The sequence below is a fragment of the Protopterus annectens genome, chromosome 3.part0 (genome assembly GCF_019279795.1).
Source record: "Protopterus annectens isolate FY-2018-M chromosome 3.part0, PAN1.0, whole genome shotgun sequence".
In the NCBI taxonomy this organism is placed as follows: domain Eukaryota; kingdom Metazoa; phylum Chordata; order Ceratodontiformes; family Protopteridae; genus Protopterus; species Protopterus annectens.
The window spans coordinates 536318124-536345455 of NC_056731.1; the positions used below are offsets into that span (position 1 = coordinate 536318124).

Consider the following 27332-nt stretch of genomic DNA (forward strand, 5'->3'; position numbering starts at 1 on the left):
TGACAGACGTCCACTTCCTCTACAGTATACTGTTTGGTCCAAGAACCAATATTCACACAGTTCAGTTTTCATTAATATTAATCTGTTATTGATTTGGAGATCTCTACTTAAATCATATAACCCTCTCCTCCTGTTTTACTCTCGGACTTCCAAATTGTAGAACAACTCTACAGGTATTATCACTGCTCTCTCAGCCTCTAACTTTTTTTTCTTCTCTATCTACCTCCTCCATTGTCTGGAGTTATCCTTATCCACATTAATTAAGGGTGGTGATCTATTACTCCTTTTTTATAATGTTATGTTTGACAGGTTGTTTGACTTGATTTCATTTCCTGACCTGCTGTACTTTTATGTTGTGTAATTAGATACATAGTACTAGAAAAATATTTTTATGTGAGGCTTTGCATTTTTAGTTCTTGGGTCTTTGTGCTTAGGTCTGTAAAGCATATTTTAAATTGTTTTGTATTATGAGATACAGGTTTCATTCTTTGCAGATTGTATAACAACATTTTGATGTATTTTTCATTCTTCTGTTTTGCAGTTGTGTGTTCTAGTATTTTCATTTTATAGCTATGTTTTTTGGAGCTTTTTCCTCTGGGCCTCTGATGAAGAGTTTTTTATTCTTTTTTTTTTCCAGAGTACTTGTCTGTAATTTTCTTGGCTTAGTGTGGTTTTGTGGTGAGATATTTGAAGAAAGTATGTATTGTACTAAATTAGCAAATATTTTGATTGCCATTTGAGATATTTTTCTCTCTCTACTGTAGTTTGTTTGGGACAGATTATCTGCTGGTTTCAAGCATAAGAACTTTCGATCCAGAGAAGGAGTCTGTTTGTGCCTCATTGAAACACTAAACAGGTATGTTTTTTCCTCTTACAATTAATTGTATCCTCTCCACGCAGCAGACACTAAGAAAAATAACTTAAGGTAGTTTAGTAGATTAATTTGCCAGTTGATTCTGTTTTTGATAAACTACTGTGATGATCCTGGCTGGTATTGTATCTCTCCCATTTACACTTTTTATGTTTTTTCAAATCACTGACATGTTGGAAGGTAAGAACCAGGGCCATTGCATATTTATTACTTTATGAGGCTTTTGTTCTGGATTACTGCTTGAAAGACATTAAATGACTGATTCTGCAGCTTTCAAGTAATGTGAAACATCAGCCACAAATTGCCTCTTTCAAAGTGTCCTAATTTAGATCAGTCCTGCCTTAACATTTGTATATTTCATATCTATGATTATGGGTTCTAGATCTGCTGTTGTCAATTTTCATTATATCCTCAACTGTTGGGTTCGGATCTGATCATCATATCTGACTCTGCCATTACTAAAATTCATGGCCACCAAAATCTCTTGAGCTCCTCCCCTACCCATAATGCACCAACCCCTAACATATCTCAGATCTTGTTTGCCATTTTTACAAAATACGTGGTTAACTTGAACTCTCAAGCGTTTAAGATGTGTTTTTTGATTTTTTTTCCAAAATGTTTATATGTATTTCCCTTTTTTTACACCGTGTAACTCTTTTATACCATTGTTGGTAATTTTCTTCCCCTATTTTTCTTTTATCTTATTGTGTACACATCTGTGTAATTCTATTATCTTAGTATTTTTCTCGCTTTTTCATCTTTATTTTTCATACATAAAAAAATAAAAAAAACTTTCCTCCTTAATATTTTTTCTGTAAAATCTTCATGTCTGACTTAGCGCCTGCCAGCGTAAAAAAATATCAGACGTGTGGGCATAAATTACCCTTATCACATGCCAATGCTTTATGCGTATATTGTGTAGGCCTTCAACATTTACAGGAGGATTGTACTGTCTGCAAGAATTTCAATCCAAGGGCCTTAGCAGATAGGAAAAATGAATATTGAAAGGTTTGCTTCCATCTTCATTTGGAGAGGCTATCTGTGGGGTTCAATCCCCCATAAACAAAGTTAAGGAGACCTTGGCTAAGTCTCCAAGACCATCTAATTCTTCCAAGCCTTCACTGGAGCCTCTGAAGAAGAAATCTAAAATGGATCCTAAATCTGCAAAATAAAGAAAATAATATAAACTTGATAAACAAATGTGCAGGTTGCAGAAAATGTCACAGTTGGTTCTCTTACAAAAGGAAATAAGTACTGTGCCAGCTGAAAATATCACCGCCTTTAATAAAAAAATTATAAAATACAATGAATACGTAAGCACTTTTGTTTACCAATGTGGTAAACTTCATCAGACATTTTGACAATTTTTTTCTTTTCATTTAAATAAGAGCAGCTTATCCACAATTGGTTCTGTCCCTCCCCACATTTTGATGACATTATCTTAACCCCCCCACATTTGTTAAAACCATTACTTTAAATATCCAAAAACAATACAAAACTAATTCCATATTCATCATAGATCTATGTTCTTTTTTTACATAAGAAAGACCCTCTCTGCAGAGGGTGTATGTTTTTTGACCACTGAAAGATCCTTTTCTAGGAATCAATGAGGTGGTCAAGAGATGTGGTTCGGATGGTCTCGGGGTCCTTTCCGGGAAACTTGATAATGCTCCTGTGACAGAGGAGGCTCCTAAAACCAGGGGCCCAGAGATTCTTTCTCTGATGGACCCTACCAGTGCTCCTGAAAGGATGCCCAATTGTCCACCTCTAGAGGCAATTGGGGGTCTACTGTCCCTGCACCAGAGAGCCTGGCTAGATATAACAAGAGACACTTGGGTGCAGAGGATTATTTTCAGAGGCTTTTCCCTGCCACCTCCAACTGTGCACAAAATTCCTGATGTTCCACCCAGTCAAAGGAAAGAAGCAGCAATAGAAATACAAAAATTGCTAGAAAAAAAGTCATCCAAGAGGCCCCACCAGACCAGATAGAATCTGGAACTTACTCGATTCTTTTTAGTGCCAAAAAAACAGGGGATCTCAGAGAATTGAACAAATCAATTTGACATACAAAGTTTCGGATGGTCATGGTTCAATCCATTCTACCCTTTCTGGGCAAGGAAGACTGGATGTGCTCGATAGACCTTCAAGATACGTACTGTTACATAAAAATGAACATACAATCCAGAAGGTGTTTATGCTTCCAGTTGGGAGCCAGTCACTCTCAGTTCAGAGTACTGACTTTTGGCCTCACCACAGCCACCAGGGTGTTCACTAAATGCATGGCAGGTAGTAGCGGCTCACTTGAGACTGCAGGGATTCCGAGTGTCTTCATATCTAGACACTGGCTCATTACCACCACGACCAGGTATCTACTGTTACTAGGAAGAGATCAAGTGATCCAGACTTGTTCTTGTCTGGGGATAAAAATAAATTACAAGAAATATCAGTTCCAACCAACTCAAACTGGAATTCACAGGAGCAGCCTTCAGCATAATTTCAGTGACAGGTTCTCTGCTTCTTTCAAGAGTACAGACTATCAGGGACGAGGTCAGAAAAATAATTTGCAGTCCTAAAATTTCAGCCCAGTTAATATTTCAAGCCTTGGGGTCAATATCAGCTGCCATTATCTTAGTCCCTCTGGCAATATTTCATATGAGAATTGTGTAATGGATATTGGCAATGCAGTGGTCTGTTTTTTTCCCAGCTCGTGTCAACACAGATAATCACTCAGGCATGCAGACAATACCTTTGGTGGTGGATTCGATCAGATCAGGTTCTACAAGGCCATCCTTTCATTCTCTCTCAACCCAAGGCTGTAGTGATCACGGACACTTCCCAGATTGGGTGGAGGGCATTTCCTGGGGAAGGCAGTCCAAGGCACATGGTCCCCCAAAGAGGTCAGATTGCATATCAGTGTTCTAGAGATGAGAGCAGTGCTCTTAGCCTTGAAGGCTTTCCGAGATGCCCTTTTGGGACAATTGCAATTCAGACAGACAATATGTCACTTGCTTGGTACATCAACAAGTAAGGAATCAAATCCTACCACTTGTATTAAGAAACACTCAGAGTGTGGCAGTGGGAAATCTCATCCAACTGCTTTCTTATAGCAATTCACATTCCAGAGATGTCCAGTGTGATAGCAGACAGATTGAGCAGGTCCATTCTCCTACCTCACAAGTGGTCTCCTAACAAGAAAGTGACAGATAGGATCTTCCATCAATGAGGCCAGCTTTCCTGCAATCTTTTTGCATCTCCCCTAAACACCAAGTGCAGCAGCTTCTTTGCCCTGATCCCTCCACTGGGGGAATCACCAAGGGACGCTGTACTCCATGATTGCCCCCCCCCAGTCTGCTTTATGCCTACCCCTAACTCCCCTAATTCCCAAATTCCTACAGAAAGTTGCCTGGTTGAAGAGCAAAGTCATCCTCATTGCTCCTTATTGGCCTTGACAAATTTGGTTCTCCTTTCTTTGGCCTCATATAATTTTCACAATTTGGATTCTAGATCCGAATCCAGACCTTCTGTCTCACCCGATAGGCATGATTCACCTGGACATCTCAAGCTTCAAGCTAATAGCGTGGTTTCTCTAGTTCCTTTAATAGCCAGACAACCGATGCTGTCTTCCCCTGTCCAACATATACCTTTATCTTCCCACAAGGCTTCTAGAAGAAAACTTTATAGAAATAAATGAAAAGGTCTGTTTCCAGGGCACAACACAGATGCATTGATCCATTCTCAGCTCCTGTACAATGTGCACTTGATTTTTTTGGCACCGATGTTTAATGAGAGAGCTAGTTCCTCAACAATTAAAGTTCAGTTAGCAGTGATCTCTAATTTTCTTACTGGATTTGAGAATTCTTCTCTGGCTTCATTTAAACTTTGTAAAGCATTTTTGAGAGGCACACTTGTACTGAGACCCCCATATAAAGACCCTACTCCACCATGGGATTTGAACTTGGTACTGCAAGCCTTAATTCATTCCTTCTTTGAACCAGCAGCAAAATGCGATCTTAAGTTGCTTTTTTTCCCCAAACATCTTTATTAAATTTACACAATGACAAAGGCAGTCTTAAATTTATATAAATGAAAAACATACAAAATTATATTACTTTAGTTTCAAACAGTTTATATCACAGACGCCATTGAAACAACTGTAGTTGTAAACATTATACATCACTTATAAACCATCCAGTCATTGTCAGTTAAGCATTATATGGCGCATTCAAATCCTTCCTCTTAAACCTCGTTCCTGCTCTGCATATATTCTTCCCACAATTCCCATTTTTTCCTATGTAGTTTGCTCCTTCCCTTTTCTAAAGATCCCAGTTCCAGTTGTTTTATCTCTGTTACTATAGTCACTACTTCTAGTAAAGTTGGTCTAGACTTTGATTTCCATTTTCTAGTAATTGCTTTTTTGGCAGTCACCATAATTAGACTCAGCAAGGTTTTACTATGTCTAGGCAATTCCGATTCTGTAGCACAGTAGTATAACTCAAAAAAAAATAATCTCCCCAGTTAGTCCAATCTGTTCACTCAGCATCTCCGACAGAGCGGCCTGCAGGGAATCCCAAAAGTCCGCCAGCTCATTGTACTCCCAAAAAAAAAATAAGTTCCCAGCTACCTCTTTCTTGCTCATCACACCAACATTTGCTATCCACCCGAGGAAAAATTCTTTGGAGTCTACTTGGGGTATAAAAATACCTATGTAAACACCTCCAGGCAAAGATCCTAAATCTTCTAGACTTTGTTGCATAGTTAGGAGATATACATATATCCCCTATTGTCTCTTTGTGATTTGCTTATCCAGTCTCTCTTCCCAATCCTTTCTAAGCTCCTCTGATTGATTCTTATAATCATCATGCAATATTTTATATGCTTTACTAATTATTCTTTTTTAATGGCGGCTTCTGTTCTAGATTCTCTTAAAAACTCTACCAGTGCTGGTCTTACATTTAGGAGTCCCCTATTTCTTTCTCTTTGTCTATACTCTGATACCAGTTCTTGATAGGGAAGGCAATCTCTAACCTGCCTGCAGTCCAAATAAATTCTTGGCCTCTTCCCATTCTATTACTTTTCCCTTTCTCATTATTTGCTCCCAAAACCTTGGTTCCTTTGCCAGTTTTCTCCAATAAATTCCAGCCCCCTCTTGCCTATTATCTATATCCCTGACCACAGTCAACCCTATCGGCAAAATCTCTTTTCTCCAATCTCGTGCTGGTTTGGTTCTTAGAATACTCCCTACTGTTTTATGAATATAAAATTCTGTATGATTTTGATTGTTCTTAAGAGTCTGCATCCAAATTCCCAATTTCTCCTTATTTCTTGAGCTTCCTCCATGCGTCAGCATAATTCCTTTCCACTTTGAATTAAAGTTTTCTGCTTGTGCTATTTATAAGAGCCTTAACTGTGTTACTCTAAAATTCCCCCTCCTAGTCCGCCTTAATCTATTGGTAGAATCAGTTTATCCCACTTGACTCTTGCTTTCTTACCTTCCCAGATAAAATCCTTCAGCTCTTTTTTAATTACTATCCACAACTTGCAATCTTAAGTTTCAGACGTGGAAAACTATCTTTCTAGTGGCCATTACCTCTGCTAGAAGAATTTCAGAACTTCATGCATTATCATCTAAACCTCCGTACCTGATCTTTCATAAGGATAGAGTCCCTTTATGTACCAATGCTTCTTTCCTTCGCAGGGTGGTGTCAGAATCCGCCATCAATCAGGGTATTAATTTGTCATGTTTCTTTCTGAAATTTGTAAATAAAAGGGAATATATATTACATTTGTTAAACGTTCACAGACAGTTACATTTTTATTTACATAGAACAAAAAAAAAATTAGAAAGACAGACCAATTATTTGTATTCTTTGGAGATTCTTCTTCTTCTTCTTTTGGCTTTTCCCGGTTAGGGGTCGCCACAGCAGATCACCTGTCCGCTCATGATTGGCAGTGGAGTTTTACAGTGTCGAGTTGCCAGCCTGGTGCCCAACCTTCCACAGAAGGCACACAGACACACGCACTCACGCCTAGGGCCAATTTAGAGTGTCCAATCCACCTACTTTGGGATTCTTTGGGTCTTTGAGATGTGGGAGGAAACCCACGCAACCACAGAGAGGACATGCAGACTCCGCACAGAAGGCACTCCAGCCAAGGATCAAACTGGAGAACCTCTTGCTGTGAGGTGGCAACGCTAACCGCTGCACCACCGCGGCTGCCCATTCTTTGCAGATTCTAAATTAGGCAAATCGGTTGCAAAGGTGACTTTAGCCAGATGGCTGATTTGTTGCACATTTTCATCAAATTAGGTCTATATTTACCAAAACCTCTAAGAGCTCATTTGACTAGGCCCATGGCTACTTCTTCAGTGTTTCTCTCTAGAGCTTCCTTGGACAACATATGTGCATCCATAACTTGGTTCAACCATCATGCCTTTATTACTCATTGCAAATTGGATCTGGTCTGGGGGGAAGAAGCATCTTTTTGCACAACTATGCTCCGGAATATCCTTCCTTAGAGTCCACCTGGTATTTTAGGTGGCTGTGGACTCTGTCGCAATAACTGAGGATAGAATGAAAATTTAGCTGAGGATAGAATGAAAATTGACAACATCAGATAAAGAAGTTATGCACTCACCATAAAGTTCCATCTGTGTTGTCCATTTTCATTCTTCCTCACCTTCCCACCTACCAGCCCTCTTCCTTTGTTTTTGTTGACTTCTGGAAGAAAAAGAGACCTTAAGGACACCACTATCTTTAATACTGAGCTCCAGATGTAACCTTTCTGTCAAGAAAGTGGTAATGATGCTTTCTTCTTTGTGTAAGACAGCAAACAAAATCTGAAGTGTGTTAGGGGTTGGCGTATTATGGGTAGGGGAAGAGCTCAAGAGTTTTTGGTGGCACAAGCTTTAGTAATGGCCGAGACAGATCTGAGCATCAGATCCGAACCCAACAGCTGAGGAAGAATGAAAATGGACAACACAGACAGAAAATTATGGTAAGTACATAACTTCTTTTTTTTTCTGTTCTAGTCTTGTACCTGTTTTATTATTGACTATTTTCAAGAGGACTGTGCAGAAACTACTGACTGTTTTGGCCATTTTTGTTCCCTGTATATCTAAATGTTTGTAGCTCCAAAATAGTTTAACATATCCTCATGAAATTTTTGAAGAATGCAAGGACATAATTTCTTACAAAACGTTCTTAGTTTGCGCTGCTAGTCTCAAAGGAGAAGGACCAGGTGCATCTTCAATTAGTCCTTTGTAATTTTTATATGCTGCAACATGTAAAAAGAATATAAGTATCACTCATAGAAAAATGTTTATTCCTTTTAGGATTGAAGATGTAGCACTTTAATGTTTTTGCAGAATTGTGCATTTGTTGCTTCAAGGAGAACTGAAAGTATTTTGCAGATGTTACAATATGTCAATTTCAAATTGCTTTTGTTGTTGGAATTTAACACTGCTTACAGATGCCAATGTCATCGCTTCAAGATATTCTTATAAAACTTTCAGGGCAGAACAACTGATTAATAGTTTTATACATTGCATTGCATGGTTTAATAGCATGCAGGTGAAGCTCACAGCTCAGTCTTAAGAATACTTGAAAACAAGTAAAATAAAAGTATGTATAAATGTTTTTTTTTGCTGTAGCATTTAAAATATGTGAAAGATTATCTTTTGATAGAAAATAGTGTTATTGTAGTTCTTATTTTAGTAAATCCCACTAATGACATGCTTGAGATATCTATATATATATATATATATATATATATATATATATATATATATATATATTGAAATTTTTTGCCCGAAAAATATCAAATTTGTATGTTTATTATGAACCAAATGACCAAAAAAAAAAGCTCAGTCAAATGGCAGCTGTAGGCCTTATTGTAGTAGCTAGCAGTAGACTCATATCACTGAAACCATTTGAAATACTGTAGCACATTTCTTAAAATAACGTGCTATGCCTATAAGCTACAGAATGCAGTTATTTAGTGATTTCAGTTGTAAAGACAGCTATATAATTTTATCTTTATGTAACATTCTTTACTGCAATTGACTCTAAATAGCTAGGAGATTCATACATTGAACATGTACTAATTCAGGAGAAATATATGTGATTTTTAGTCTTTCTCTAAAGACTACTTGATAGAAACTTATTCCAGTTGTATGCCACATTGTCCACCCTGACAGAATTCATGTATGCCTGCTCTACTGGAAAAAGTGGATATTGATTGTTTACTATCAAAACATGAGTGGTGTTATAATAAAAGGGCCAGATTTGCTGCAAACTATAAGGATAGAACATACCTCTGCCTAGCAGCTACCTACAATACACAGACTTCTCTGTAAGATAGAAAATTGACCAGAACTTAACTTAATACAACACAACTCCCCTTAATAAAATTTTATACTCTAAAGAAAATCACTAATTAGTGTAATCAAATCAGTTAATATTGCAAGTGACTCTATATGCAAACAGTGTAGCTAAACTATGGAACCATATCCCACTACCAGTGAAATCATTTCAGAATGTAAACTATTTAAAACACAACTAAACTTCAGTTATCAAATCAGTGGACCTGTTGTGTTTCTCCAGGATAAATGATACTGATATCTTCAGCTTGCAATCTCATCAAACCATTTATCTTCACTCAGACTCCTATGCCCCTCAACCAGCTTTCACTACTTTGAATAACTTTGCTAGCATCTCCCAGACTTCTAATTAGTTTTGCTTTACTTTTGTCCACCCCACCTCTATACTTGTAAAACAAATCTTATTGTAACCACCCCACCTCATAACTGCAATATTAATATTTTTGGCCTACCAAGCTTCTTCCCTCATTTAATTTCTTTAGATTTTTAATCACCAATTACAAGATCTATTTGATGACTCCACTAATTTATTTATTTATTTTATTTTACATTTGTTGACCGGGCTTCTCCAACTGGATACATGTCCATTTTCAGCAGAGGCCTGGGGAGAAAAGCACCAACTAACTCAAATATTAGTTATTTTACATGACTGATTCTAAAAATAGTTACACCACACATTTTTAGCAATTCTTTAGATTTCTTTACATTGTTGGTTGAAGAATCTTTATACATGAAATGATTTGGGAAATAATACAGGAAGATGTTTGAAATGACATGAGGTTAATATATGAAAACACACTCTATTTAAAGGTTAACAGAGGAGCACCTCCTTGTTACAGAAAGAGTACTATGTACCCAGCGATAAGTGAGGAAGTTAGTCAGGGTTAGAACAAGGGCATAACCAATGTGTTTGGAGGTATAGTTTGAGTTTGTTTTTAAAAAGTGTTATTGAGGAAAGCAAGGTCAGGTCACTAGGGAGTGAGTTCCAGGCTTTGCCAACAGTGTTAGAGAGCAAGGAGTCACCAGCCATATTGTTGTTTTTGCTTAGTTGTACAAGTAGTTAGTACACCTAATACCTAAGAGGTGCTAATACACCTCTTCAGATGTCCAGTGTTCAACATCTGCTAAGTACATAAAGTATACCTTATATTGTAATAGTATCCTTTATTTCACTTGAATGTGATATAATTAGCAAAATGTATGTGTAATTGTTAATGTGTATTACCAAATGTCTGTTAATGTATATTACTGAATGTCTGTTTAAAAGTGTAATATACTTTAACTTTTCTCCTTGAGTCTCAGTTGAAGAAGTTTTTCACTAAACTCAATTGGACAAACCTGGTAAACAAAATAAATATTAAAAAGTAAATAAAGTGTAAAAACAAACCTACAAGGGCAGTAGTAGATCACTACAGTAGTGTGATGAAGTTAGTGTAATGTGGGCTTGACAGGGATTAAGCATGCTTGAGTGCCAGCAGGCCAGGGACTGAGCTGCATAATGAATCTTTACAGCTGCAACAGCAGTGGCAGCTGTGCCTTTTGTGTTGTGGGCTGTCATTGGACCTGAGGAAAGCAGCATACAGGTGGTGTGCTTGATGCTATGCACACTGAAATGAGTATCAAAGTACCTCATAGCTGCTATATGGGCAGAGTGAGCAGCACCACAGCAAAAAGACAGTTCATTTTAAAGTATAAATTACAAGGAAGTAGGGAGATAGGGCACTCAGAAATTGGGAAGACAAGCTGAGGACCGTACAGAAATACATTGGGAAGAAGAGTGGTGTGGGTGGGAGAAGAAAGGTAAACTTTTTTTTTTTTTAAACATGCTGTTTTTTTTTTTCCACAGCAGGGGGGTGGGATGAAGGAAGGAAGCTGAAGATGTGGTTATAAACAGGGTATAGGGAAGCAAACGAACAAGCACAGAACACTAACAGGGGAGGCAGTGACACATAAGAAGGGGGTCAACACTGGAGAGTGCAGACTGACCGAGGGTGGTTACCTGTTGACAAGGACTGGACTAAAAACAAAGAATGAGGAGAGAGTCTAAAGGTTGAGGAACACAATGATGTGGAGATAGAGAGGGTTCAGGAAAGTCTATCCAACCGGCCAAGCGTGGGACTCCCCAGAAATCAGTCACCTCCATAACTGACATCTTGGGTGGAGTTGCCTTTGGTAGCCTGATGGTTAGGGCAACATAATTCTGCTGGCTGCACAGGCAGACACTTCAGAGTGCCAGTGTGGGCTGGTCCACCTCAGCAGCTGCAATCCTTGCTGGATGACCTAGGCAAGCCCCTTTGCTCACTTTCAAATTAGGGACATTTACCCGTGCTCTTGAGAGTTCAGAGCAGAGGCCACCAGCAAGCCCTTCAGGTCATCCTCCACAGAGTGACCTTTGTCACTGTGTGAGAGAGGAAGGTCTGGGGACATAGCTGTTAGTGCAGTGGCCAATTCAGAGCTTGTTGACAGCCTCCTAATCTTTACCTGCACAAAAAAAGAAAACTGGAGAAAAACAAAACAACAATGTAAAATAAAAGAAATATAAAAAAAGGGAAAAACACACAAATGCAACTGTTCGTGCATATTTTGTACAGCCTTTTAAAATTTTACATTACTGGCAGCAATAACCAGTCCTGCCTACTATATTGGGTAGTTCATTTCTCTTTGATCTGCTGGGGAATAAAACAGAAATTAACACAGCATATCAGTGATTACAGACAGCACTTACATTTACAGGTGTTAGATCTACAGTATAGTACTAGTCCAAGAACAGAATGCTTGCAATAAAAAGGTGTCTCTCCCTCCCTTACCTCTTCTTCCTCATGGTGAAGGTCTGAGTGGTACCTTCTCAAGTCATGTTTGCCAGAGTAGGTGATGCCAGTGTCATCACTCACCTCTGTGGTAGGTTGGTACCAGGCATGTACTTTATATACAGGGGGCCTTCATGTTCCCAGATCAGGCACTCCTGATAATCCTTGCACAGCAGATGAGGAAAGATTTTGCATGTCCTGCTGCATCAGACAAGAGCCCTGCAGGGTCTGTGTTGAATAAGGTGATGTCCACAAACTAGGTCAAGTCCAGTATAAGAAGTGGCAGCCAGGGTATAAGGTTGCACATAGAGGACACCACTTTAGTTACATCTTTGAGCAGTAGGATAGCACAATACCTAATAACAGTAGCAGGATGCAAAGTGGCATTAGTGAGGTCAGGCTTTTTATGAATGTGCATGCCATACATGACTTCTAGTTCCTGAATGAGTAGGAATGAGTCGTGTAGTGCAGACTTAGGGGTGATAATGTATCACATTATTGGCTGTGCTAAATCATCTCATTAGCATAATACCTATTCTACAAGTTTTGTTTTAGTGCAGTAAAAACAGTGGTTGCCACTTTGCAGGAGACTGTTATAGGATGCAGTTTAGAGAACTGGAGCATAGTGGATATCATGGTGTTATGCATTGTAGACAAACTTGACAACATACAGGACAGCTGGTAATGGACTTCAGGACTGCAGTGATGATACATAAGTTCATGGATGCAGCAGACAGTGTCACAGAGCAGTGGAGTTTATGGAGTAGCATTACACAGAACATGATGGTTCTGATAGGCAGGGGGGCTTTAATATGACAGGGTACAGGGCATGATGGTGTGTAGTACTCTAGCAGTAGGGGAGAGACACTGCCTTCCAGGGAATAAGTAGGACAGGTTGTAATCTCATGGAGGAGGCTTAACCTGATGGGATACGTAACACAGGTAGGCAAGCTGCAGTCCTGTTTGGGTCAAGGGTTCAGCCTGGCAGGACAGGCCGGGCAGTCCTTCTTGAGGTCTCAGCGTGACAGGGCACAAGGAACATGGTCAGATTCAGTCACTGTCAGACTGTGTAGGTGGTGCAGCACTGTGCCATATGTGCAGAGACTTTATGACATGCTACAGGGTATGTTGGGCTTCCAGTATACATGGAGTAGACACTGCTATTTGCACATTTCCAGTAGACAGCCACCTAGCTAACATGTTTACAGCTGCCACACTATGGTGCAGCATCAGAACAGTTACACAGTATCAGCCCGTCCACTGTCATTATGCCCCAGACCATATGTGCAAATGATGTTGATTGTACCATCTGCGATTAGACTGTATCAGCACACAAGGTTGTGGCCACTGTAAGGGTGCTGGAGACATTATGGAATCAGTTATCAGCTGGGTGCGATGGACTGTTGTGGATCCACATACTGATTCACTTGTGTAACTCACAGGTGTACAAGTCACAGCATGGGGCCATAGGAAAGGCAACAGTTAAAAAGGTGCACCGCACAGGAGATAATTTTTATTGCTGGATGTATTCACACATAGCATGCCTATTTTTCAGGATCAGATGCTGCAAAACATCGATGCAGTAGGTGACCACAGAAGTTTGGCACAAGTGCATCCCATGATAATCAGTGACAGCCCAGACCAAACGACGTGAAATCACTAGAGACAGACTAACCACTGGGAATGGACTACCAACACCACAGCACCTCAAAGAGATGAAGAAATTCATAGTATTCCTTTCCAGGGAAGGTGGGAGAATGCTCATACTTAGTGATAGCTTGTATGAGGGAGCTGGGCTGGTGACATCTGCCAAAGTGTCAGTATGAGATATCATGGGTGAGTAGTTGCTTGTTCCATTCCTCTATGACAGTGACTTGCAGTTGTGGATAGTTTAAACAAACACATATGCATGTCTGACATCCAAAGCTCTTAGGGCTGCCAAAGTGACGTCCTGAATCACAAGGTAAGTATGTGCTCATAGGCTGTGTATATCATTTATGTGTAGCAGTCTGTGTGTTAAGTGGTGATGAGAGTCGCATGTCAGATGTGACATTTCCGCAGGTGTGTTAGCCATTTGCATTCACAAGTTCCATGGAAGATCCAACACAACAGGTAAAAATATTTCTAATGTCAGGGGGTCACTTGTAGCTGATGATGACAACACCATGCATGTGGCAGCATCTGACTATGTCATCGGATTCTGCACATGGCAGAGTATGATGGCACATTAATCTCTGTCAACAAATGTTGACATTGGAGGGTACATTTACATTATTAGCAGCTGAACTAGTGGTTGAAGGGTAGGATGCACCGCTAACATCTCCTATGTTCTGTGAAGGGTTATCCTGTTAATGTCAGCTCCACTCATCGTGCACATGAGTCAGCACCAGTGATGGACTTAGAGGGCTGTACTACCTCATAGGTGTGCACACAGCATGGGATGAGGCATATAGGGGTTTATTGCCACCACGATTCCAGTTGTTTCCTAGACCTTGGTGTCATTCTCGGCATTAGTCCCACTAATGTGTAAATCAGTGATTGTGGTTCAGGCAGCCAGTACTCACACTATATCAAAGATGTTGAGTGTACTGCATGGTCTCCAGGAAGACTTTAACTAATGCAAGATATTCTGCGTCACATTCAGAGTGACATGATGTATAAGGACCCGGGAGAAGACAGACCTGTTGAGGGCATTGGTGACCTAGTTAGTGGCATTGGTGCACTTATTCAGATGCAGGGAACATACCACAATAACCATGCTTGGGAATGGATATTTCATGAGTGCACACCAGGCTTATGCAAATGGCACACACCATTCCAGAGATGGCTTCACTCTCTACATTGTCAGTGGCTGCCTCTTGCTTTGCCCATGGACACTGCCATGGATGTTGCTAGTGCTCTTCCTGCTCCACAGTGGGTACACCACACAAGAAAAAACAGGGTTTTCAGTTCATTTCCTTCATATTCTCCACATATTCCTGTGACTGACACCTGCCGTTGTCCATTTATAATGGTTGTGGCTTCCACCTTTCTACAGGATTACTACATTGTGCCACAGCAGGGTTTCCATACAGGTTCTCAACATGGTATACCATCTCTTGCATGGGATACCTTTAGTCCTGACGCTGTAGCTTCACATGGTATGCCTATCCATTATTCTGCCCTTGGAAACTCCAGCACATCACTAGAAGATGCAATCCTGACTCTGTTTACTCTGTAAGCCATGTGCATGGCTACTGCATCCACTACTCATTACCTCTCCTCCTGTGCTAACATTACAGTCTCCTGTCACAGTTCTCCCACCCCACCCCACCATGCATTTACAACTGATGAAAACTGTGCCCTGTCCACTTGTGTAACCTCTTTAGGTATGGTAATGTTTGATACACAGTGTGGCCAGTCAGTGCATTGCACTCCATTGCCCGGGAGTGTTATTACATGCATAAGCTTTATTCTGTCTTTGTTTTGTCATGGCTCATAGTTGTAGACCGGGTGTCATCTCTTAGCTAGTGCCATAATGTTTAGCTCCCACCACTGCCCTACATAGAGTCCCACCCCAGGAGTTTCTGTGATGACTCCTTTCTTGGGTCTTCCTCTACTGCTGCAAGAGGTATGTCAGGCAGTGCTATAGTTTCTCCATGTTATAACAGTTTTCATTGTTATGTAGCATGGTGCAGACCACAAATATCTTGCAACAGATCTCAAGAGCATATTGTATTGCACCACCAGATATATCCACCCAGTGAAGATAAGTCTTCAGTAGTCTGAACACCCATTCAACAGTGTTCTATATCTCTGACAGTCTGTTGTTATAACTCATCTCTGCGTTCGTCTGGGAGCTGTGTATGGAGCTCATCATCCACAGTTCTAAGATGTTTCCTGCAACACACAACAATAGACACCTTTGAGTAGTTTGCTACTTATGATCATGGGACCAGACTGTCAGGATCTCTTTAGGTCACAATGTTTACACCTGCCAGCTAGATGACTCTGTGGAAAGTCACCCTTCTTGAAATGCTAGTATAGACTCCATTTTTGCTAGATGTAGGAGCCATGAGAACTAACTGAATGGTGTAATGGCACATTGCGTATAATATCCTGTGCATACTCTACCTGGGAATTGGAATGGCAGCTCTTTTGGTTACTGTACCCCATGCGATGTGGAGCAGGTGGGACCTCGATAGTGATGTGGATGCACTAGCTGGCTCCCAAGGCTTTAGGAAATTGCACCATGTAATTGAATGCTTGCATAATGGTAGTTCTCTCCTTTGCTACCCATGAAAAATAAACATATTTCTCCATATTCTGCAGTATCATGTCAAGGAACTAGTGTAGAATTCATAAGGGTGATGCTTGAAACATCTTGACCCATGTCAGATACTAAATAGTCCCCATAGTAGGGATGGTAATGCTGTGAAAACTTTTGTGTCTACAGAGGGGGTAGGTAGGTTACAAGTCCTTTGTTGATTCCATGTGACGACGGCACATGTGTAAAAACTTGTATATCATGTCTAAGTCCACATGTTAGCAATCGAAAATGCCCTAGTAGTGGAATTCTTGGTAGGTCAGCCTTATTGGACTCTTCTGTGACATAGAAAGTGGTGATGTGAAACATTATTTACACTGGTTGCTTTGATGGGCACTGATACATGCTGATAAGCTACGTCAGATGCTTTTCCAAGCATTTTAACTTGAACAGTACCCTTGTACACACACAAAAAATGGTTTTCAGAATAGCTGCTCACTGGGGTTCATGGTACTAATTTTATATGTTTTAAATGCTGGCACTATCTTTGATTTCAGTATTTTCGTATGTAGTAGCACTCAATGGCATGTTGACACATTTGCTTGTCATTTTATGGCCATTTCATTGTGATGCTTACTGTGCTTTGTTCACACTAGCAAGGTTGCACTGTGTGACTCTGAATCATCTGCCCATCCATTACATCTCCATTTCACATAGTACAATGTACTATTTGTTTTTGAGTATACCTTTCAATATAATGCAATATGCCAAACCTTGAAAGGGAAGTACTTATAAAACCGTGTATTTTGAACTTGTATGTAAAGTGCCACATAACTGTCCCCATTGGAGAATTCTTAACAAAACTATCGGGGAATAGAATGGCCCCAGAATCACAATTATGCGCTTAGGGATTTCACTGTAGCTCATTGCCAAATTTGATCATACAGTATTATCCCTTTCAGCACAGACAGTAGTTATGGTCATGATGTGTTTGCAGTGGCAAAAATATTGATTTTTGTCTGTATATAGAAACATTCTTGGTGCATGCAAAAACAAATACAAACATAAAGAGACATCATTTTTTTCAAGAGGTAAGTCCCTCTGTACTCACTGACACCCCCTGCTAATTATATATACTAACTCTGAGATCACACAAAATCGGAAGGAGAGAATGTTGCTAAGCCCCAAGAACTGTGCAAAGTTACATACCTGTTGACCTTCTGTTTAGTCAGCCAAAGCATCTGCACTTGTGCATGTATATAAGTATATACAGTTTTTGCTTTTAATGTAATGACACATCAGGAAAGATATTTTCTGATCAGGTATTGCGTGCTACACCCTAAGCAGAAGTCTTATTCTAACCCCAGTGGAAACTGCATAATGTACCATGTGGCAATGTTGCAGTGAAACAACTGATGAGGGGTGTATCTAAGAGACAATACCTTTATGCTTATTTGAAGGTTGTTGAGAAAACATCCAGGATTATATCCTTAGAGACTCAGGTAAACAATGTATTTGTGACTGCTAGTTAACAGTGCATATCAGTGCTGAATTTGACTGCAGTACATGATCCCTTACCACAGCAAGTTTTGACAGTAAGGTGTTTGCAGTGAAGAAATGTTTCACTGATGAAAAAGAATATTTGCTTAAAAAGCCTCAGCTAAAAGAGAGAATGGAAGCCCTATGCCTATATTTTCTTACAGACTCCTCTGTTGAGATGTATGCTTGGCAGTGTGTGCCATCACAAATCTGACCTTACTGCATCTCTTTTATCCATAACAGGACAAACATCTAGGGAAAGAGCAAAACCAAGGCTGTGCACCTCCACTAATATATAAATAAAACATTTTTGAGGGATGCATTCAGTATCAGTGGTTTACCCATCATGGTAAGCAAATAGACACTCTTACATCCTTCAAGACTAACTTTGATGATTACATGCTTACACAGAATTTCATCCACAGCCTGACCTGTTTTTTCAGTGCTAGAAGTGGGTGGATGTATCTTAAATGAGATGTTTGACAAGGCAGACGTGATCCTTAGAAGCAGCAAAATAGAACAGAAGATGTGAGTGTTTTTGGAACACCAAATAATACAAACATATTCCACAAATGGAAGATAAGTTATAGTTTTATAAAAATTGTATGGGTAGGTGGAGTCTTGTTTTAGCTGGATAGCCATGTAACTATGGAGTGCTTTACCTTGAGTACTTGTATAACATTATTAGCTGCAAAGGGAAATGGAACATGACATCATTTGGACAGTTAGGCTGAATCAGACCACATATTGGATTTCAAGAGGTGGAAGGAAACTCCAGTAGTTGTACCCCTCCCCCCACCCCCCACATACTCAGTAAGGCACACACACACAGAGCAGAGGTAAGCATTCAGCCTTGCACAATACTGCTGTTGATAACCACAAATCAGGCATGATGGCGTTTCAGTTACTTTTACTGTGATTACCAGCTACAACATTAATTGGTTTGTGCATCTGGGTGTACAAGTGCGTGCATAAATGCATGCAAGCCTATATACAAACACATAATTGTGACAAATGATAATTGTACTGTAATGTGTTGTTAAGTGAAAACCAAAAAAATCACCTTACAGTTTTAGCCACTTGAAAGCCTGGCAGTGTAGTTACAGCACACTGGAAATGAAAAAGAAAGTTTTCTGATGAACAACAACTTATTGCAATATGCTGATAACTGTATAAAGTGTCACTGTACACAGTGTACTGGGTCAAAATTCATGTTAGCACCCAGAATGAAAACTGAGTATAAAAGACTGTGGCAGTGAAGGCACACATTGTAAAGCCTGTCTTTCAAACACTGTGTGACTGCCCCATTTTGAAAATTCAGTATGAAAAAATTCTGCTATTAACAACAGGATATTACTATGCAAAAAGCATGGGAAAAACTACAGATCTGATGTTGTCAGTCTTCATTTATCCTTGACATATGAGACTCAGTTCTGAATCTTGGAACCAGCTTGGCTATTATAACAGCTCGCAAGAACCAAAAACTCTTGAGCTAAGTACCTAGCTAGAATGCCCCACTCTGGATTACCTCAGATCTCTTTGCCACTCTTCTACATAAGATACGTCAGCTAAACACTCTTTGAGCTAAGTGTAATTTCATTATTTTTTATTATTATTTGAAATTTACTTGAACCTTTTTTTCTTCCTACCCAGTTAACTTTTCACCTTCTGTCTGTTTTACTACTTCTTCCTTTACACTTTGGTGTTCTTGCCCACCATTGTTGGTAGTTTTTCCTGTTACACTGTAGTTGGATTTTTCTTTTGATGAGTGAGTGTACCGTTTACCTTTTTACCTCATAGTATCTGTTCTACCATCATTGGAAGCTCTATCCCTTTTGCCCTTACCTCTTGGTAGTTCTGGCCTACCATTGTTAGGTAGAATTTTTTCCCCTTTGTACCTTTTGCTGCTTCTTTCTAGTGTGTGTGTATAGCTGGTGTGAGTGTCTTTCTGCTGTTGATTTTTTTTTAACCAGTCAACATGGCAGATAAAGGTAAAGGAACAACTTTAACAATGTTGTGGTTGTGGAAGGAAAATAATTCTGATGGGAATTTATCTTGTGTTTACTGCTCGAGTCTGGTGCATTTACAAGAGAATTGTGCTGTTTGTCAAGCTTTTAGTCACCAGAATCTTGTAGAAAGAAAAACAAGCTTAACTTGAAAGGCCTGATTAAGACATCTTTTGATGAGGCTTTCTCCAGTCACCCTAGGACTTCATAATCGGATAGGTCTTCACCTTCATCTTTCTTTTCCTCTTCCAAAACCAAACATGGAAAGAAGAGGAGTCTCTCGGTACTGGCGTCCCCATCAGCCCTAGCACACAAGAGACCTAAATCTTTGGTTCATACACACTCTGCGGAACTGAAGTTAACTGGCAAAAAATATATGGAAAGGACTTCTTCAGCACCAACTGTAGTGACCATCTCTGCACCACAGATTTTGGTGTCGACCACCATGGAGCCAACTCTTCATTTCACTTTCCTTCCTTGGTGCCGGTCCCTTCTAAGGTGCCGACTGTAATTTTGGAAGTAGTTCCTTCCACAGTGCTCTTAGCAACTTTAAGACCAGGATTCATTTTGGTTCCTAGGACTAAGTATTCCCCCTCAATAGATCCTTTTGTGGGACACCTTCCAAGCTCCTTTTTAGAGAGGCCAGAATCTCCCTCAGCATTTTCTGTCCATTCCTCTAGGAGTGTGATGGAAGTCGATGTCATGAGGTTGCTGGATCAACTCCTCATGGCTAGGGGTCTTTCAGTCTCTTCCCAGGTTTCATTCCCTTCTGAAGATGGAACTTTCTCTCCAAGGACTCCACCAGACATTCCTTCTCTAACCTCCACTGAGGTATTAGAGACTATGACTCCAATTTCCCCGGTTCCAGCTGTTCCAGTGTCAGCAGCTCTTATGCCTTCAGCTCCAGTGTCTGCCCTGAGTTCCTTCAGCTCCTTCGGAACCAGTGGACTCCCAGGTTCATAGCTCCACTGCCTCACTAATGGGCTCTTCCTTGGCTTTGACCTCAATGGCAGTCTCCTCGGAGTGGGGTGGGACCATGGTTCCGAGGTTGTCCTTTCCTGTTCTGGGCTCCCATCCCTCTTCGGAGGGCCTGCCTTCTAGGTCATGGAGAAAGCCTTGGCCTCTGCATGTTCTCAGCCGGTTCCGTCCCAGTTGGAGCATTTTCCCGGGACTCCTCCTTGTCCTCCGTGGCTGGACAGCAAGCATCGAAGCTGCAGGACACCCCTGTACAGGGCCTTACCTCTTTAGAGTCCTCCACAGAATTTCCTACCGAGGAGGTGCCTCAGAAGAAGATGTGTAAGAGGAAACACCTAGATTCCCTGGAGGAATCTGTCATGGAGGACACGGACTTCAGTGATGGGGAGGGCTCCCCCCAGTAACTCCCAGAACAATCTCCTTGGGAGACATTTTTGAAATATTAAAGCAGAGTGGCTGGAAGCCCCAAGACCCTTCCTCAGAGGAGTCGGTGCCCCTGCAAGCTTTTAATGCTTACCCATCTACCTCTTGGGTGCCCCTGCCTGCTGATCATTACATTGCTTGCACAGCGAGCATGGACGGCCCCTAACTCTGTAGAACCAATCCCAAGGAGACCAGACAAGATCCTGTCAGTGCCAGAGGACCATCAGTTTTGGGCCCAGGGTTTAGCAGTAGATGCCATGGTGGTTGTGGCAGCCACGAAGAAGGAACTTGCAGAAGAGAGTGCCACTGTTCATCCCCCTAACCGAGAGTCCAGAGTGATGGACAGATTCGAGAAGCAAGTGTACGCTACTTTGACCTTTGCCTTATGGTCGTTGAACTTCATAGCACACTTCACCAGACTTAATAGGGATCTGATCAAGGAGCTCTCGGATACCCTTGTAGGAGCTGTGCCTGAGGAGATACGGGACAAAGTAGCCTCCCAGCTTGCCATCCTTGAATCTATTTCTAACTCATCCATGAGGCTCATTGCACATGCAGATGAAGAGATGACTAGGGCAGCAAGTTCTGGCATAGCCATAAGGAGGCATGCTTGGATGCACTTGTGTGAATTTGTGAAGCCATTTTAGTCTTCATTTGTCATTGCTCTGTTTGACGGATCTTCTCTTTTTGGCCCTAAAGTCAGAAGTACCTTGGCCAGGTGTGAAAAGGATGGAAAGATCCTATCTGCCATGGGCGTAGATTTCTCTGCTCCTGATGCTTCTATTCCAGGAACCAGAGGAGCGGAGAAATGTGGTTCCCATCTGGGCGGGGGAGGGAGCTACAGTGGAAGACGCCGACCTCGCAGCAGAGGTGGCCTGCAAAATCAGGGTTCCAGAGATTCATTCTCAGGGAAACCTTACAAGCACTCCTGAAGGGAGGCCCAATTGCTTGCCTGTGGAGGCAGTTGGGGGAAGACTATCCTTGCACTCACTAGTCTGGCAACAAATAACCACAGATACGTGGGTGATAAGGATCATTGCCAGAGATTACTACATTCCCTTTGTTCTCACTCCAAAAACAGGAAGAAGAATCCCCGATGTTCCACCCAATCAGAGGAATCAGGAAGTTCAAATGCTGCTAGGAAAAAAGAATCATCTAAGAAGTCCCACCAGACCAGATAGGATTCAGATTCTACTCGAGATTTTTTGGTGCCAGAAAAGACAGGGGACTGGAGATCAGTTTTGAATCTCAGCCTTTTGAACACGTTTGTTCAGCAGGCAAAATTCTGGATGGTCACGGTTAAGTCTATTCTCCCCTTCTTAGGGAAAGACAATTGTATAGACCTCCAGGATGCGTATTACCACATAAGAATGGACAAGCACTCCAGGAGGTTCCTCCTCTTCCAGCTAGGAGCCAGTTATTATCAGTTCAGAGCTCTGCCCTTCGATCTCAGCACAAGCCTCCCAGGTGTTTACGAAGTGTATGACAGCAGGAGCAGCTCACTTGAGAGTGCACGGATTCAGAGTGTTTCCATATTTAGACGATTGCCTCATTACCGCTCCTACCAGGCATCTACTAGAATAGACAAGAGATTTTATTCTACATACTTGTGCTCATCTAGGTATAACGGTAAATCAAACCAAATTCCAACTAAGTGCAACAAAGCAATTGGAGTTTATAGGAGCCTGCCTGAATACAACCTCTTCCATAGCCTCCCTTCTTCTTCAGAGATTGCAGAAGGTAAGATCCCAGGTAGATGTTATTCTCTCCAATGACAGTGTACCTGCTGTATTAGTTCTACAGGCTGTAAGATCCATGGCAACAGCCATCACAATGGTTCTGCTAGGAAGATTTCACATGAGAATTCTGCAGTGGCTTCCAGCCTCCCAGTGGTCCATCCTCACTCATCCCTTGATGCATCTTATCCGAATCATTAACCAGTGCAAGAAGGACTTATCATGGTGGATGGAATCGGAGGAAATTTTTTTAGGTTGACCATTTGAATATTGTTTACGCTTACTAGATGTTCACAGACAGTTGCGTTTTTATCTCAGCAGAACTAAAAACTTTAGGAACCCAGAGCAGTTATTTGTTTCCTTTTCAGGTCCATCCATGGGTAAACAAGTTTCAAAGGTCACTTTATCTACGTGATTAAGGGAATGTATACGTTTTATCTACAGTAAGAAAAAGCTCCAATTACCAGCCCTAGTGAAATCGCATTCTACAAGGGTAATAGCTAAGTCTACTGTTTTCCACTCAAAGGCTTCCATGGATGAAATATGCTGAGCAGCAACCTGGGCTACTCCACATACCTTTATCACTCATTACAGAGTGGATCTGGTCTCCAAAAGAAGAGCGTCCTTTGGTTCTATGGTGCTCAGGAATATCCTTCCATAAGGCCTCCCAAGATACAAAGTAGACAGGGACTCTGTCCCTTATGTCAAGGATAAATGAAGATCGACAATATCAGGTAAAGAAGTTATGTACTTACCATAACTTTCTATCTGTGTTGTCGATCTTGATTTATCCTTGACACCCTGCCCTCCTTCCCCTTCCTGCAGACTCCTTGGAAGAACGGACTCTAGACCTGGTTATCTGTTATTGAATGTATGATTTTGGATATAGCCTCTTCAATTGCTATAGGATTACTTTTTCTTGTCTTCCCTTATAGCTGCAAACTTGAGAGTTTTTGGTTCTCGCTAGCTGTTGTAACTGCCTAGCCGGTTCTGAGAGTCAGAACTGAGTCCCGTACGTCAAGAATAAATGAAGATTGACAACACAGATGGAACATTATGGTAAGTACATAGCTTCTTTTTCTTTGTTAGAATTTCCAGTGCAGTACACTTGTGAATTTGTCTTCAGAGTGTTGGCCATTTGAAAATATGCCATTGTACAGACATTGCATCGAAACAGGAGGAAAATAAAGAATTTTCCTGGTGTAATACAGAGTATTTTAACTTCTAATGTGCAGACAGAGTATTACAGTACTCACCATATTCTGTAGAAGTGTATAGATCACAGCACCCAAAATGAACAACAAAGTATAATGCAAAATTTGAATGCGAGACGGTAAGTGCATATGAACTAAACCCATTGTGGCCTGCATTTGAAAGGCTGCATCTCTGACTACCCACTCCCACTTTGAATTTTATTTGTGAAACTTTCATATAAAGATGGTAGGGAATTTGAGTGTCAAAACACATGTAATGGTGACTCAAACCTATAGTCTTCCTGTGCAGCACACCTATGAATTATACTGCAGTGTCTTACTTGCCGAAAGGCATGGCATTGCAGAAGCATGATATTAATACTGTAAAAAGAAAAATTTTACAGAAATGTACTGGATAGTTGATTCAGACACAGCTGTCCTGTTCTTTAATACATGCTGAGTAGTCCACCCCCCGCAACATAGCAAGTTTCGGTGTAGCTCTGTGATGCACAGCTACATCAAAAAAGAAAGAATCACAGAAAGGTACATCAAACTGTGGCACACTGTACAGTGCCCCTCTTCAAGATGGCACTTGGAGCACTTTATAGGGATTATCCAAGCTGTCCTGTTTGGTCTTTCATTGTGGTCTCCAAACAGGCAAATTTTTTACATTAATCTGTTACCTTTAATTTCCAAATATGATGAAATATCAAACACGTTTTTCACTTCATGCTATATGACATCCCACCCCTTCATCAATTGGCAGATAAATAAAACAAACAGTGAACACATATAAAAATGTATGGTGCTGTGGCAGCTTACACTGTTACCTTTGCCCACCATATCTCAAAACTGACCTGAATTTTACCTTATATTTTCCATATACCTCATGAAATTTTAACCTTCTTATAAAGCAATGAGGACTGCAGTTGGTCAATAATGCCTGAGATTAAACTTTCATATTTGTTTTTGTGTAGAAAATGCATGCTGATAAACAACCATTTGATGTCCTGTTGCAATATTCATACTGTGGGATTTCCAGCCCTCAGGCGACCCGACGTCAGCACTTATACAAAAGCTTAAGCCTGGCTGCCGTAGGTGCTTGGGATGTCACTTGTAGGGCCATAAACCATGGAGTATAAATGTGATGTTGGCACTCACAGACCTCAGAACCTTTCAGCCACAGACGATGATTACTTCGACCGCTTTGCTCCTACGTCCGAAGACTTCTAAAAGTTAAGTACCCCGTTGGGGTTTGCCTTTTTCGTACTTTCTTAAGCTTTAGCTTGGTTGCTGTAGTTGTTTTTCTTAAGCCGATGTCAGAGAAAAAGAGTAAATGTAGTTGCGGGCGCCAAATTCTGCACAAAGACTCCCACAACCGCTGTGTCTTTTGCTTAGGTAAAGAGCACGACCACAAGGCCTGCTCTATTTGCCAATCCTTTGTACCCAAGAACTTACGCAGCCATCTGTCCGCCGAACAGCTGTGGAAGAAGGCCAAGGTTTGCATGCCTTCTCTGATGTCCCGCTGACTACCATTCTAGGGGCCGAGGGACACCCAAATACTCAGATGGTTCTGACGGCTCATCAGGAAGAGGCCGTATCAGTGCCCACAGAAAGCACATCAGCGGAGTTGATTCAGATGTCAGTCATAACCAACATCAAGGGAGAACCATCACTGGACCGGCCAACTGAGACCTCTCCTGCACCAGTGCAGGCCTCTGTTTCCTTGCCCACCCAGATGCACACTCCTTCTAAAAGGAAGCAGAAAACTAAATACTTAAGCCCGATGCTTCTGGCAGCCCCAGACTAGGAGTCCTTCACTTCCTCCTTGATGCAGGCCTTTGTGACACTTAGACCTACAGGCCCTACTCCCACTAGCATCCCTGTACTGAGCCCCAGGCTGGTTTCTGACTCCTCTCTGCCTTTAGCATCTACTCAGCAAACAGTTACCCAGGAAGACCCAGACCAGTCTTATTCCTCCTCTGAGGAATCTGTCTCCTATGTTTCACAGATTGCCTCTCTCATAGACTATTACTCACTTGAAGAGGACTCTATTGAAGGGGACTCCCCACCTGAGGGCTTATCATCTGGGGAGACTATCTCAAAAATGAAATAGTATTTGAAGTGTGATACTTCTTTAGTCTCTGAAACCAAAAGAGATACTCTGAGCTTCTACAGCTTGACTCCCCTTCACCTTTAGCCATCCCTCCAGTACTCCCAGCTTTCTTGGATGCCTTCACTTCTGTTTCCAAGAACCCAGACTCTCAACCTCCTGCCCCTAAGAGGCCAGATAGGTTTTACAAAGTCCCTGATGACTACAAGTTCCTAATAAAACCACCTTTGGCAGACCCAGCTATTACAGTATCCCCAGACAGACAGTCTAGGCATTTGCCTTCTGCTTCCCTACCGTCTGATAAAGACAGAAAAACCATGTACAGGATGTGGAAAAAGGTATACATCTCCTCTACCCTAGCTTTCAGGGCTATAAATGACCAAACCCACGTGGTGAAGTATGCTCAAGACCTAGTCTCTCAGGCCTCCATCTTGTTGGCTACCATCCTGGACTGTCAAGCCAAATCTGACATTTCCTCCAAATTGGCACTGGCCACCCAAGTTGCCAGACACTCTATCTGCTGCAGATATGATGCTGCAGAAGTAGTTGCCAGATCTGCTGCCACTGCATCCACCTTATGCAGATACTCCTGGCTCGGACTACAACCTCTGTCAGATGATTTTAAAGCCAAGATCATGGATGCTCCTCTGGATAACAACCTTCTATTTGGCAAGAATGCTGCAGAACTTTTTAAAAACTTGCAAGAAAAAAGCAAGGAACTGCAGGACATTAAGCACTTGCTGGTGTCCCCAGTGCCAGATATTACAGGAACTACCCAGCCAAAGCATCCTTGTTAGAAGGGCCACTTCCACATCTCGCCCCTGTTCTACCAGACCATTTAGGGGATCTCTGAGACAACCTTATCCCAGACCCCCTCAGCCACAACCCCCCCCCCAACAAACATCCCTTTCCACATAGAGGGGGACCCTCCTCTGCGTGACTGCCTTGCCCAAGTGCCCCTGTCTGCCCACCTTACCCAATGCCTCCCTTTTTGGAAAACCATCACTGCAGATCAGTGGGTTCTTTTCATCATCCAAACAGGATAC

General features: G+C 41.3%; 1 protein-coding gene across 14 annotated transcripts in view; it reads left to right on the plus strand.

The window, feature by feature from the left end:
- CLASP2 (cytoplasmic linker associated protein 2) overlaps positions 1-27332 on the plus strand; it is a 7203062-nt gene that overhangs the window by 775635 nt on the left and 6400095 nt on the right. For all 14 annotated transcript variants that reach the window (XM_044064956.1, XM_044064947.1, XM_044064955.1 and 11 more), the window contains exon 4: positions 765-856. In XM_044064956.1, coding sequence (XP_043920891.1) covers positions 765-856 — 92 coding nt within the window. The remainder of the gene's footprint in view (positions 1-764; positions 857-27332) is intronic.